Here is a 14,610-nt window from a genome sequence, read left to right as displayed (position 1 = left end):
GATGGAATCTCAATGTTGAAGAATGACTTGAATCTTTCAACTTATAAATGTGCTTTGAGACCATTTTTTTTTTTTTTTTGTGAAGATTTTGTATGAATTTTAACAATTTTTTTTTTAAAATTCTTTGTTCTTGTGTCTTAGTGAGAGATAATTTTTTGAGTTCTTAGAATTCTTCAATGGAGTTACACTCTGAATAGATATGAAACTTTAATGAATTTTGTGTATTCTTGAGAATCTTGAACTTAATGTATGAGTGCTTAGTGAGATCATTTAAGAAATTAGAACTCTTATTAATAATAATAGGATTTATTATCAAGAAATTGAGACTAGTTACTTAAGTGCATTCAAATATTAAATCAAGGTGAAAGATTGAGATAACAAGAGAGTAAATGTGTTTTTTATCATAAAAATATAAATAATAAAAATAATAATATGATTCAAACTTAAAATTTTATACATATTATTTTAATTCTCTACTACTAAATTGACCAATTAAACTTGTATTTAGTTCAATATTTATCTTTTTGAATGAAATAGGACTAACAATTTTCATCCTTATGAGACACATTTTGTAGAAGCTAGAATCCTACATTTTTTTATTTTTTCTTTGCCAATTATTAAATTGTTAGACAGAAACGATTTTCAAAAAAAAAAATCATCTTCAATTGTTTATTCTTTCCCATTTTTTAATTCTCTTAAACTAAATGTTCTAAAAAAATAATTTCCTTTATATATCACCATTTCCATTCATCATATTTTTCTATGCCCTATTTCCACTCATTCTAATTGTTTTTCTCTCACCAAACGTACCATTAAAGTTATATTGAGTAACTCTTATATCTAAATATAACATAATTATCTTATATTCAGATTGTAAATTTTTTATCGTAAAAAAAATCATCATTAAAATATATATCATCATATTTATAAAGAAACACTTATTTTGAATGAGATAAAAACTGAAATTAACATTTTTTAAATAAAAATCAAAAAGAAAAAAATTGAAAATTTCATTTATACTTTTAACTGTGTTTCTTTATATTTTTTTTCAATCAAATAAGATTTTTCTCCCAGGTTATTTATTAGACAAATTAAATTTATTTATTTATGCTAAAAACAAGTAGAAAAAAGGATAATAATATCAATACTATTCTCTTTCCTTAAACCCCCAACATGAACTTGAAATGCAAGAAAGGAAGGTGATAAACATTAACCACACTGCTATTGGGACACTGTTTAGTGTTTACTAAACAGAAGAGATGAGACGAGCGTAGCCAAAACTTGAAACTCTTTCTCTGTTCTTTATCATCATGAATTCTCAAATCGCAAACACCATCCCAAAACCCTTATTCCCTCCCAAAACCTCTTTCCCCCAATTTCCCCACTCTTCACCTCGCTTTCTCACCACTACGTACACATTCCCCCCTCGCAACTTCAAAAACCGATGCAAACTCAGAATCGTAGCTTCCAATTCTCTTTCGGACTCAACCACTCCCAGCCCAGACCAACAACAAGACGCCGAATCCGTTCAACTATTCGAGGTTCGTCAAAAAAGTAAATAAATGAAGGAAAAGAGAATAATCTAATGATATTCTAGAAACCGATAATTCAGTATATTTTGTTTGGTAATTGGTAGCGTATTTTTCGTTGGCGCAATGCAATGTTTGTTTTCCACGCATGAGTTGATGAGAAGAGTGAACTGTGTGCAGAAACTGAAGGAGGTTGAAAGGAAACGGATGAGTGAGTTGGAAGAGTTTGACAAGAAGGCGAACGTGCAGTTAGAGAGGCAGCTTGTGATGGCTTCTTCATGGAGCAGAGCTTTGTTGACTTTGCGTGGAAAGCTGAAGGGAACTGAGTGGGATCCTGAAAATTCACACAGGATAGACTTCAGTGATTTTGTGAGGCTTCTTGACTCCAATAATGTCCAGTTCATGGAGTACTCTAATTACGGTCAAACAATATCAGGTGGGGATTTTTCTTTATGGACTATAGTTATGTTTGGATAAACTTAATCTATAAGGTCTCCTAAGGGAAAACCAGTGGGTTCAGTCTATTGGTGGGAGATTGCAGTAGTATGTACAAGGTCTTAAGTTCAGTTACTGGTGCAGTCATTGAAATTTCGATGAACCAAAAAAAAAAGAAGGTCTGGTAAGGGAAGAATATAAGAAGATAAAATGAATTAAACTTTTTTTCAATAGTAAAAATCACTTTATATACTTTGGCTTTTGGAAAACTTACTAAGATAAAAGAGCATTTATAAAAATTAAGTGCATGAGTTGATTTTAACTTATGAGAGAAGTTCAATTTATTTTACCTTCTTATTTTCTTCTCTGATAAGTGTTTATGAAGAGGTGTATCCAAACAGAGCCTATGTTATGCTTGAAACAAAACTAGATGGCTAGTTGTTAGGAAGATGTTTAGTGGGATTTAGTTGATTATTGGCTTGCTGATGCGGATATATTATAGGAGGATCTTATGATAGTTAATGAGGATTATGTGGTGCTTACTTTAGAAGTTTAGCTGAAAGAGAATAGAGAAGACTCCGGTTTATATTATTTTTGCATTATTGTCTCTTCTGAGTTTGCTTTGTTGCGTTATGTGAAGTTCTTAATGTTGGGTTGCACATGTTAGTTGGTTGATGAAATTAACTTTATGTTTATTGTCATTTTTGGGCATGATGCATCGTTGTCTGCTGAGAAAATCTAGCTCTATCTATTGTGAATTAAGTAATGAAGATGAGGGGATATGATTTTGCCATTTCTACACCTATAAAAAAAAAAAAAAGTAGAAAAGGAGGTGTCAGCAAAATAAACCCCAGAATGGCATAATAATATCAGTTGTTCCTTGATGTGCACTTTTCTTTTGGTGTCTGCAGTGGCAAGAACTGGGTAAAAGTAATGCTCTGGTGGCAATGTATTTGTTTTGAGGAGGAGAAAGAGAGAATGTAATTCTTTGTTGACTGTTGTAATGCTCTAGTGACAGTTTTGACAGATTGAGTTGGTTCACTGTTGTAGAGCATTTGTCTCATTTATTTAGACTAATAAAACTGTTTTGTGAGGGTTTGATGGTTACATAAATTTCATGATGGGCAATGTATACTTCTGAAAGCATGTGCTATTTGGCATTTTATCCATTTTACAATATGTTCTCCTTAGACAGCAATTCACAAAAAAATTGTATTCTCACTGTGGTCCATGCTATTGATTTCAGCTCAACTACGTAAAATGGTCAGTGTGTTTGAAATGTTGTTTTGCTCAATATTCGTTTCCATGTTTCTGCAGTTATTCTACCATATTACAAAAATGGTAAACCATCAGGAACTGCAGGCAATCCTAAGGATATTATTTTTCGGCGTCATCCAGTTAATCGAATGCCAATTGACTGTTGGAATGATGTTTGGAGAAAGCTACATCAACAAATTGTAAATGTTGATGTCATTAATGTGGATGCCGTACCTGCTGAAATATACTCAACTGTTGCAACTGCAGTCATATGGTCTATGCGTCTTGCTCTGGCTGTTGGTTTTTATGTGTGGATTGATAATTTAATGAGACCAATATATGCGAAGTTGATACCTTGTGATTTGGGAACTCCTACCCAACAAACTAGGCAGCCGCTCAAAAGTCGTTCACTTGGATCTCTAGGCCAGAGTCGGTAAGTGGAGAATTTTTCCATATATTTGCTGTGAGTTGTTGGGAATTTCATTTATGCCATTTATTATGAGTTTTAGCTGGTTGATACATGTCATTCAACTTATAATTAAGATTTGCTAGAGAATATTCCTCATTCTTTGGCCTTATTCAGTCAGCTAATGCTTTTGGGTTAGGGAGTTTGTTATTAGAGATTTAGAATCAAATTGTGGGGAAGGAAAATATGATATTCACATATTTTCCTTCTTTTTTTTCAAAAATTGAAATTCTAGTAGAATCTATCATCAATTCCCTTTGCCTTTTAAGTTTTCGTAGCTAAAGAGGAGCTAGGCTACTTACTGTTGCTGTCAGAAAATTATCTACAACTTTATGTTTGTTCCATAAATCATATCCATGTTTGAATTAGTCTGCAAAACATAGCTACTTACTGTTTACATCCAAAATACTTTGAAACTGCTTGACTGGAAACATGTAGCTCAGCTTTAGTTCTACTGTATTGCATAAATTATTTAGAGAAGATCTACTTTTCAATTAAACTTTCAAGGATTGAATTTTTCCTTGCCAAATCTCTTTTAGATATTGTATGGGAAACATAGAGGCAAAAACTTGTGCCTCCCCAGCTTGGATTTGTCTAACCATTTTTGTTTATTATTTCTTTTTCACTGGATATATGGAACACTGCTGTAGCTGATATTGTTGTGTTTTGGGCCTTTGCTTCATCTTTATGATATTTAAAAACATATATGTTAATTTGAATTTATGTGACGAAGTATTGTATAGTTTTCAAATTTTGCAAAAAATTGTAGACTTGATCTATTTATTGAGAAATTTTAATTTAATGCTTTGATCATTGAAATTTAATATATTATAAACCATGAGTTATTGAATAAAGTAACGCTACTAAGAGTTACTCTTTGAAATAAGTAGATCTCTCCCTTATATATATATATATATATGTGTGTGTGTGCACGTATAGTTTTGCAAACCTTATACATTATAAGAAATGTGGTTTTGTGGTGAATGGTTCATGACGATGGATTAAGTAATATTGTAGAAATTTTTAAGTGCACTTTCTTCAAATAAAAAGAAAAGAAAAAGATTTTGGCAACCAATCTCTTTACACCCAGAATCTAATTATTATGCTTTCCCCTCAGGGCTAAATTTATATCAGCAGAAGAAAGAACTGGTGTTACATTTGATGATTTTGCTGGCCAGGAATATATAAAGAAAGAACTACAAGAGATTGTCCGAATTTTAAAGAATGATGAGGAGTTTCAAGACAAAGGAATTTATTGTCCAAAAGGGGTACTTCTTCATGGGCCTCCTGGAACTGGTAAAACTCTACTGGCTAAAGCCATTGCAGGTGAAGCAGGGTTGCCTTTTTTTGCAGCTAATGGCACGGATTTTGTAGAGGTTCTGCCACTTCTCCAAACATGTTCATAATTCATATGCATTGAACAGAAGTTTTAAAGAATTGGAATTTTGGAATATTTTTTTGTTCAATATCTAAATCCAAAGTCATTAAATTTTTCAAAGAATGGGCTTGTAGATAAGAATTTAGATTAAACACTAATTTTAGTCCTCCAAAAAGCCAATGTTTTTGTTTTGGTTCTTTAATAATAATATGTTAAAATGGTCATTACTTGTCTATTTTTATATCAAATTGGTCCTTCAAATTGGACTGTAGCAGAAATTGATATTAAAAGTCTGTTTTGATGTATTTATTATTAAGGACCAAATTAATGACACTTGTGTCTTTAGAAGACCATAATGTGTTTATTCTAAAATTTAACATGGTTAAAAGGAGACCTTAACATATCATTAATATGGGATCTACATTATTCCTCTTTCAATCAATAAACAGGTACACACAGATAATGATATAAATGTCACTAATTAGTGTACTAACTATTTGTATCTACACCATGTGCTTCAACAATATTCTTTTTGTCTAAATGAATGGAATGTACAATGACATGTACCCATGAAATGTGCAATGTTGCATTTATAAGGATTGTTGTATTTTTTGTTTTTACTTGATTAATTTGGAACTTTAAATTTAAATGGAATTAGCTAATTTAATCTGTCATTTCTCCCCAGATGTTTGTAGGGGTTGCTGCAGCCCGTGTTAAAGACCTTTTTGGAAATGCAAGATCATTTTCGCCTTCTATAATCTTTATAGATGAGATAGATGCTATTGGTAGCAAGCGTGGAGGACCTGATATTGGCGGAGTAAGATATGAACTACTTTTGCACTGCTTTTTGTACTCCGAAATCTATAAAGTTATGGAAAATAAGCAAACTACTTTAGCTTTTATGTTTCTGTTTTAACATTAATGCTTGAATTAACTTAAAATTGTTGAAGTTCTAATGGCCGATAAGATATTATCAATTTTCCTGAGGCTTATCTTTTTGGACAAAAGAAGAAATTTATTAAGACAGAGAAGGAGAATGCAAATGGAAAGAGAATGAGAATACAAATGGAAAGAAGAATAGAATATTTGTTAAAATAAAAGAAGAAAAAGCATACTAGAAGGAATAAAAGACATAAATGTATCAAATCCCTTGTAATGGATGCCCTTTTAAAAAGACCATGTACTTTACACAGAAGTAGTAGGGATGATTACTTGATCAGCTTGGTTTATGGATGGTACCAAGTGTTGTGGATGTAGTTTCCAGTGAAATGAATGTGAACAGCACAGGAGTTGAGACAAGTGTGGCACTAATTTGAAAGTAAGAGTGACCAACCAAGAGCATAATATCATTGTCATGATGTATATCTGATGTACATGAGAAGAAAGGATAAGTCTCAGAAAAGCTAATAATAGCAAATCCAATATATATAGGAGGTCTTGATAGTAGCACTTGTAGCCATTTTGCAATTGAGATTGTCCGAGAAATGACACTGGGGATTTCATGACCAATTTTTTCTTACTGGAGTTACCACATGGGCAAAACAAGTGCATCTGAAGACGTAGAGAGGAAGAGAATAGAGGTCCTGCTTTGGGGACAATAGAATCATAGGCACCTGGTTTTGGATGATGATGATGACATACAATTGATGAGATTGCATATAGTAGGGATGGCATGGCCCCAGAGAAATGGTATCTTGAAATGAAAGAGCAAGGTTTGAGCTGTTTCAACTAGATGTTGATTTTTCCTTTTGGCTATGCCATTCAGTCGTGCCTGACTGGGTTATGAGCACATGATGATTGTTGTAAAATGCTATGGAAATAAAGCATTGAAACCAACAGTGAATTAACATTGTAAAGAATCATTAAACCATCGATTCCATGTAGAATTAGAAGAGGGTTTGAGGTAAACCTGAGTTAATCAGTCCACACAGGTACTATTTATACTATGTACTATATATTACAAGAGGAACCATCTCCTTAGTTCAGCTAATAAGTACCAAGAACCTATGACTCAGTTACAACTAATACAGTAATACTATTCAATAAATTTACAGTTTATTAACAGTGTAATAAACCCCAACTTCTCGGGATCATCAGCATGATGAGTAAAAAGAAAAGAAAACTACATATTCTTGCACATTCAGATTTGTGACATTTATATTGGCTGGAGTACAGTGGATTTTGAATGTAGACATGTTTTAGAAGGTACCGAATTTATTTTATTAGCTAGCAACTTAATGAAATTGGAATTTCATCCAATGCAAATTAAAGACCTTTTCTTGGTCGTCTAGGGCTATCCTGATGAATTTATGTCATGCATATTATTGATAAACATTCCCTGCAGAACCTGTACATTATTTTCTTTAGGCTAGGACATGGCTTTTTTCTTTTCTTGCTTCCTAGTTCTCTCGTCCTTTCTAATGAAACCTATGGAATTACATTATATAGGGAGGTGCTGAAAGGGAACAGGGCTTACTTCAGATACTAACTGAGATGGATGGATTCAAAGTTTCTACAGCACAGGTAAGTTTTTAATTGGTTTGGGGATCATAAAGATGTTATTTGATATACTGTTTTTGAATTTCAGGTGCTCGTGATAGGTGCCACAAATAGATTGGATATTCTTGATCCTGCTTTATTGAGGAAGGGTCGTTTTGACAAAATCATTAGAGTTGGTTTGCCATCAGAAGATGGAAGATTTGCCATTTTGAAGGTATTTTACTTTACCCCCACAAATGTTATTTGTTGAGATCCTGTTTTCCTCCAGTATTTCATCATCTTTAATTCCCCTTCTCTTTTTATTTTTATTTTTTTATGATGCACACTAGGTGCATGCTAGGAATAAATTTTTTCGCTCTGAGGAGGAAAAGGAGACTCTACTTAAGGAAATTGCAGAACAGACAGAAGATTTTACTGGGGCTGAGCTACAAAATATACTGTAAGTAATCTCCAGGGGATTTTGCTTTACCAATCTGTCAAATGATTATAGGCTGATGTTAGCATGAATTAAATGACAGGAATGAAGCTGGAATTTTGACAGCCAGGAAGGATTTGGACTACATTGGGCGAGATGAGCTGCTTGAGGCATTAAAAAGGGTTGGTGGTTTCTTAGCATCGTTCTGGCTGGGCAAAAATATTATTTCTTATGACATTTTCGATCATCATTGGTGCAATTTTATACTGTCTGATAAATCTTATGGATTTGCAGCAAAAGGGAACATTTGAAACAGGTCAAGAGGATAGTACTGAAATTCCTGAAGAATTGAAACTGAGATTGGCATACAGAGAAGCAGCTGTTGCTGTTCTTGCATGTTATTTTCCCGAGCCTCACCGTCCTTTTGTTGAGGTCACTGTTCTCAATGTTGTTTAACAAGTTCCATGTGTGTGTGGAATGTGGATATATGATTATTTCAACTGTGTCACTGTGTTTATTTTTTGCAGACTGATATAAATTCTATCCGCAGCCAGCCAAATATGCGTTATACTGAAGTTTCTGGCCAGGTTTTTGCAAGGAAATCAGATTATGTAAACTCTATAGTGCGTGCTTGTGCTCGTAAGTTGTTTGAGTTTCATGTCATTTTGGAAAGTCTTATTTGAAATCTGATAGTAATTTGATTTTTGAGTTTTTCGTCATTTAAATTTCGTTCTTTAAACATTTCATTTCTTGTAAAAGATCCTAGCAGTGGATTTCAACATGTGAACTTCCAATGTAAAATAAATTTTTCTGGTCATGAAAACCGACAGAGGCAAGGTTCTTTGATGTAAACTTAAATTTGTATTGTTTATACACTTTAACGGAAGAATGCAAAGAACTTTATTTAGCTAATCACATATATGATTATTTAAGATTTTTACTTTGGTTATTAAGCTTTTTTGCTTATTGAAATTTATTTGTAGCAAGAGTGATTGAGGAGGAGATGTTTGGGATTGACAACTTGTGTTGGATCTCTGCAAAGGCAACATTAGAAGCTTCAAGGCGTGCAGAGCTTTTAATTCTGCAGACAGGAATGACTGCTTTTGGGAAAGCATATTACAAAAGCTACAGTGATCTTGTGCCCAATGTATGTGTGTTGGATCTAACAGCTTGTGCTTCAATACATATTCTTTCCCTTTGGAGAAGTGTTATACTTGTGTCACAACTTATGTTGAAGAGTTTTCTACAGCTTGCAGTGAAGCTTGAAGCGCTTCGAGATGAGTATATGCGTTATGCTACTGAGAAGTGCTCATCTGTGCTAAAAGAATATCATTTAGCAGTTGAGACGATCACAGGTCAGGTTCTCTTGTGAGTTTTTTGTTAACAAATGAACTATCCCTTCTGGGAATTATTTAGATTAGTTCATGATAATTAAGACATGCTTTTAGGATTTAAGTTTAACTGTACAATAAATTAGCATTTATTGATAATTTTTCATCAAGAGGTGCACAGCTAAATTGCTACATGCTTACTTGTTTTGCAGATATTTTGCTTGAAAAGGGAAAAATCCAAGCTGAGGAGATATGGGACATTTATAAGAGTGCTCCTCATGTAGCTCAGGTTAGATCTTAAACTAAAGTGGAGCGTGTTGTCCTGTTTTATCAGTAGTCTGTCATTGACGTTGTTATATGCGTGCTTGTAAGTCATTTTTGTATTTTTTAAGCGTTACAAACTTATATTTTCAGTATGGTAGGCTGTACACAGAACTTTTCCTTTTCCTTTTTTTTTTTTTTAATATTATCCTTCTTGATTGAATAAATGATAATCTTTGGAGGTTCTATTTTTTTCCTGGGTCTTGTTTAGCCTCCTGTCAGTCCAGTTGATGAATATGGAGCACTGGTTTATGCTGGACGATGGGGAATCCATGGGATCAGTCTCCCTGGAAGGGTTACATTTGCACCAGGCAATGTTGGGTTTTCAACCTTTGGTGCACCTCGTCCTACAGAGGTATGTGTCAAAACCTTATTTAATATAGGCTGCCGCAATTTGTCATACAACTGATTTGTGCTATTTCATTTTTCCTTCTTTTTACTGCAGACGCAAATTGTTAGTGATGAAACTTGGAAACTAGTAGATGATATCTGGGATAAAAAAATTGAAAACATTAAGGAAGAAACTTCAAGGGTGATTGAAGAAGAGAAAGAAAAGCCACAACTTTTGATGGCAAGCCATTTTCTTTGAGAGAACTAAATTTGATCTACAGGTTTGTAGTTATTTTATCATATTCCATCTTCAACTATTCAACTCCGGTGATCGTAATGTTGGTTTTGGTTGTGGTGAGTAATGGGGATAATGATGAGTAATGTGACAGCATGCTTTATTTATCTTTAATTGCCGTTGACAGGTACATCTATTGGGAAAAGAATACAAACATCAATTATGTCACAGAAATAGCAACAATGGGGCAAACTAATTACTTTTGTTTTTCTCCTCTGATCTAATTTGCATTGTAAATTTCATGCCACCCTTTTCGTTGGGAAGCTGCACCATCAGGATGCTATCCCTCCCTTTGCCAACAGCTCTTTATCAGCATGAATATCAACTTGGAATGGATATTATCAATATGAAGATTGATACACTTTCGAACAAGATGAAGGTTCTTGATAATCATTCAATTTTGTGAACGAGCTTTTTTTTTTTCCACAGATGGAGCTCTGAGGGTTTAGCCTGAGCTGTTAATTGAAATTCATTGCCAATATTGTAATTTATCACATGGACACTTTATCGAGACAATTGTAAATTTATCAATTTTCTCAAATGTTTCTATATAATTGTTACTCTGTGATCGTAGTCTTTAATGATAAATTGAAGGGTTAATATTGTTGTCCGCCTTTCCTTTTCATGCGTTTTGATACGAACCAAAATATCAGTGACAATTAAAGAAGAAAACAACTTAATTATGGAAAATTAGGTCAGTGTTATTTCTGGAAACAAGAATTACAGTGGAATGAATATTCCTACTGTCATGGAGCTAAGCTCCTTCAGAGAATCCAATTTCTGTGCTTATAACAAACCATTTGATTCCATTGGATACTCTCCCTCTTCTCCCAAATTTTCTATATAACAAATCCCATCATACAAGTCACACACTCCTTCACATCCTGCCTGCCACATCAGCATTCTCACTCTGAACCTTCCTATTGTTTCTAGCACATAATGTGCTACGTAACATAATGGACTTGGGCAGTTGAGGTGCAAACTGTTCATTTTGGACCCACATTCAGCTACATGGTCCTAACACTTTTTTCATCACCAACTCTGCACAACAGATAGCAGTTAGCCCCACATCTTACTCATTTTTATTTGAGGATTGTGAGCAGTGTCTTGTCTGCATTCTTGATTCTTTGCCATGCCTTGTGTAACTGTCTGCAAGGGTCTTTTGCCTCTGCAGCTCTGCAATGAGTCGATGCGTCTCACTGAAAGTACTGCACCCACTCCTCTTTGGCATTGTATTATCACTCCAAACATGCGAGTTTAATTATTCTGTGATCGTTTATTTTTAAAGAGTTTAATTAAGGACTTTTATATTGTCAATTAAAAATAATCTTAAATGACTATTAAAATAACTATTATAAAAGTAAATAATTTTATTATATGTGACAATTTATAATTAGAAAATTGTACGAAGAGAAATATTAGTAACATATCCTTTTAATACATAATAAATAATTTTATTTTTTTTTGAAAATCACAATTATGTAGAGAATGTGTTGCAAATATGTCTCATTGTGCAAAATACTTATACTTCAAATGTTTTCTAATTATTTTTTTTCAAATTAATTATTGTATTAACTAAATAATTGCAAATAGTTAATCACCGTGTAGTTGGTGTGAGTAAAAATAAGCTTAAATTTCTTTATTAAAGTCTTAAATTCAACATTGTGAATGAAAGTTAATAATTAAGAGAAGAATCTTATTAAAAATAATCAGTAAAGTTTTTTTTATAAGTTAATCATTTACAAAATTGTTAGATATTTTGCAGCAAATGATAAAAATAAAAATAAAACTACAAGTAGTTAAAAATCAATTCAATAATTGGTTAATGACACATCTATGAGGTGTAAAACTGCAGTGTGTTAATTGTTTACTAAAGATGTTTATATTGGGAATTGCCCGAGTCTTTTTTAAGAGTTAGTAACGCCTTTAAGTAATGTTTCTTTTGGATTATTTCTTCTTTTCTTAAAAAGAAAGTTAAGTCAAATATGATTTTAAGAAAATAAACTTTTAAAAAAATAATTGATGAAAACTAAATAAAACTTTTAAGAAGTTAGTTGAGAGATTTTAACTTTAACCTTTTCTATTTTATTTTATTTTTCGAATTCTAAGATAAAAACACACGTTAACTATTATAGATATTATGAGTTGAGATGTTGATATTATCAAATTCTCGGGGCGACAGTATCAGCATTCAGCAACATCCTCACACCACATTCACTAATGAAATAACGTCAAACACCAATGTATTTAAATTGTTTGTTTCCAGATTAGTGTGTACAGTACACTCCCTCTGGATTTTTATATATTTTTCAACAACAAATGAACAGGCTATGTTTTCCATTTGTTATTTGTTAGCAAAGCCCAACGGCAAAAGAATAATATTTCAAAATGAATTGCGTTCGGCGCTTATGGGAATATAATAATATTTTCATTAAAAGATAAACTTGAGGATTAGTAATAAAATGTGGTGAAAATAATAGGAAGTAAGAATAAAGTATCTTGTTGCTAAAAATGGAGTGATGATTTATATTATAGAATTAAACATTTCAAGGCAATTACAAAGGGTACCGGTGGACATCCAATGAGTCAGTAAATATTTGATTTTGTTGATTTGTCTTTTTTTCTTTTTTTCTTTTTTTTAAAGGAGATTAAAGACCTGTAGGAAAATTTTTAGAACAGTTTCGTTCTTTTCTTCTTTTGAGAGTAGTTTCTATCATCTCATCTTAGTAGTGATTGCAGTGTTGCTTCTTGTTGTTCTTATTGTAGGTCATTTTGATTGTTGTTTGTGTTTCTCAAATGGATCTCATTAGCGATTTTTCTTGTTGCATCTTGCAATCCGAATAGTCCTCCACATGCTGGGACTCATGCATTACTCCATGATCAAATCTAATAGATAGTAATGTTCCACTTTTATTAAAAGTTTTGAATTTTTTTTTAATATTTTATGATTAATAGTAACATTTTCTCTTTTATTTATACTTTTACATATTTTACCTTTATAAAATACGTTTATTCTTGAGAATATATAAACAATTTTACCATTTATTAACTTAAATATTAGAATTTCTTTTACAAATATAATTATCAATCTAAAGATAAAGATTGAAGAGTTTTGACAATTATTAGACACTCTTTTACGGATCTAAGTATAATCATAATTATTAAGGTTATGTTTGGTTGTGAGGAAAGAAATAGGTAAAAAATAAAGTGGAAAGAACTAAAGGAAAGAGAAATAGGTGAGTAGAAATAAGTAAGAAATAAAGTACAGATTAGTGTGTTTGGTTTAAAGAAAATATGTGAGAAATAAAAGAAAAATATTATTGTGTAGTTATGGTTTGAATGGATAGAAAGGAAAGAAATTATATTAGAATAAAATTAATATTTGTTATTATGAGTAAATAATACTTAAAATTTATTTAAAATTTAATTATAAATTATAATTTAAAATAATTTGACAGTAAGCTATAAATTTGAAATTTTAAAATAAAAAATAATTATGTAATGATATTTATTTATTATAAATATTAATTGTAATATAGTTATATTATTTAAAATAATGTTTATTATAAATTAATATCACTGGAGAGAGAATACTCGTTCATTAATTTCTTCGTCATTTCTTTGTATCAAGGGTGAGAAATAATTTTTAAGTGGGATCCAGAAGAATTATTTCTATTCTAACATTTTTCATGGGTCATCATTGAATTTTGAACCTTGATTTCACTAAGACAAATAAAGAATGGGTATATCCCAGTCCATCACTCAAATGACATGATGATTTTGTCCGGTTAACTTTGCCTTATTCTTTGGTTAATTATGATAGATAATTGGTGATATGCTCCTATGTGATGGTCTCTATGTTAAGTCACATCCCCCATGGGAGTTGATCATCTGAGGCCTACACAAATGTAGGATGTGTCCAAAACATTTGCCTAAACAACCCTCAGTCGGTACACAATGGTACATTGTTAACCATTTGTATGTTTTTGGTTATTTACTTGTTGTGGATGGTTGAATACAATTCCATTTAGAGATACTCAATTGATCCATTATCAAAATTATTATAATACTTAAATAGAATTTTAAGTCAATAATGTTACTCTAATTTACTTGTTGATTTGGTTTATGAAGGCCCAAAGGTAAGGTTAAAAAAAACTAATTTTACTTTTCTAAACATGACTTTCTTTTTTATCTTAATTAGAAAATATTATATTTATTTCATTATTAACTTTCTCACGTTAATTCAACTTAAATAAATTTATTTATTATTTAATGGTGTGAATATTAGAATAGATCAAAATAAAAAAATATTAATATTTATAAACACTAATTAATTACCAACTATACTTCTCAA

At 31.8% G+C, this 14,610-nt stretch overlaps 1 protein-coding gene across 1 annotated transcript; it reads left to right on the top strand.

Annotated features, from left to right (window-relative positions):
- Positions 1 to 1,186: 1,186 nt before the first annotated feature.
- On the top strand, positions 1,187 to 10,866 carry EMB3144 (AAA-type ATPase family protein). Its single transcript, XM_020385079.3, has 17 exons — positions 1,187 to 1,541; positions 1,710 to 1,965; positions 3,282 to 3,654; positions 4,805 to 5,063; positions 5,751 to 5,882; positions 7,514 to 7,588; positions 7,653 to 7,778; positions 7,894 to 8,003; positions 8,083 to 8,161; positions 8,274 to 8,411; positions 8,507 to 8,618; positions 8,963 to 9,126; positions 9,229 to 9,334; positions 9,523 to 9,599; positions 9,843 to 9,986; positions 10,077 to 10,242; positions 10,384 to 10,866. The coding sequence occupies exons 1-16, from the start codon at positions 1,311 to 1,313 to the stop codon at positions 10,218 to 10,220; spliced, it is 2,526 nt and encodes an 841-aa protein (XP_020240668.1). The 5' UTR covers positions 1,187 to 1,310; the 3' UTR covers positions 10,221 to 10,242; positions 10,384 to 10,866.
- Positions 10,867 to 14,610: the final 3,744 nt, after the last annotated feature.

The sequence above is a fragment of the Cajanus cajan genome, chromosome 6 (assembly GCF_000230855.2).
Source record: "Cajanus cajan strain Asha chromosome 6, NIPB_CcT2T_4, whole genome shotgun sequence".
NCBI classification, from domain to species: Eukaryota; Viridiplantae; Streptophyta; class Magnoliopsida; order Fabales; family Fabaceae; genus Cajanus; species Cajanus cajan.
The sequence above is the reverse complement of the archived record's forward strand: the minus strand, read 5'-3'. Positions and strand labels throughout refer to the sequence as shown.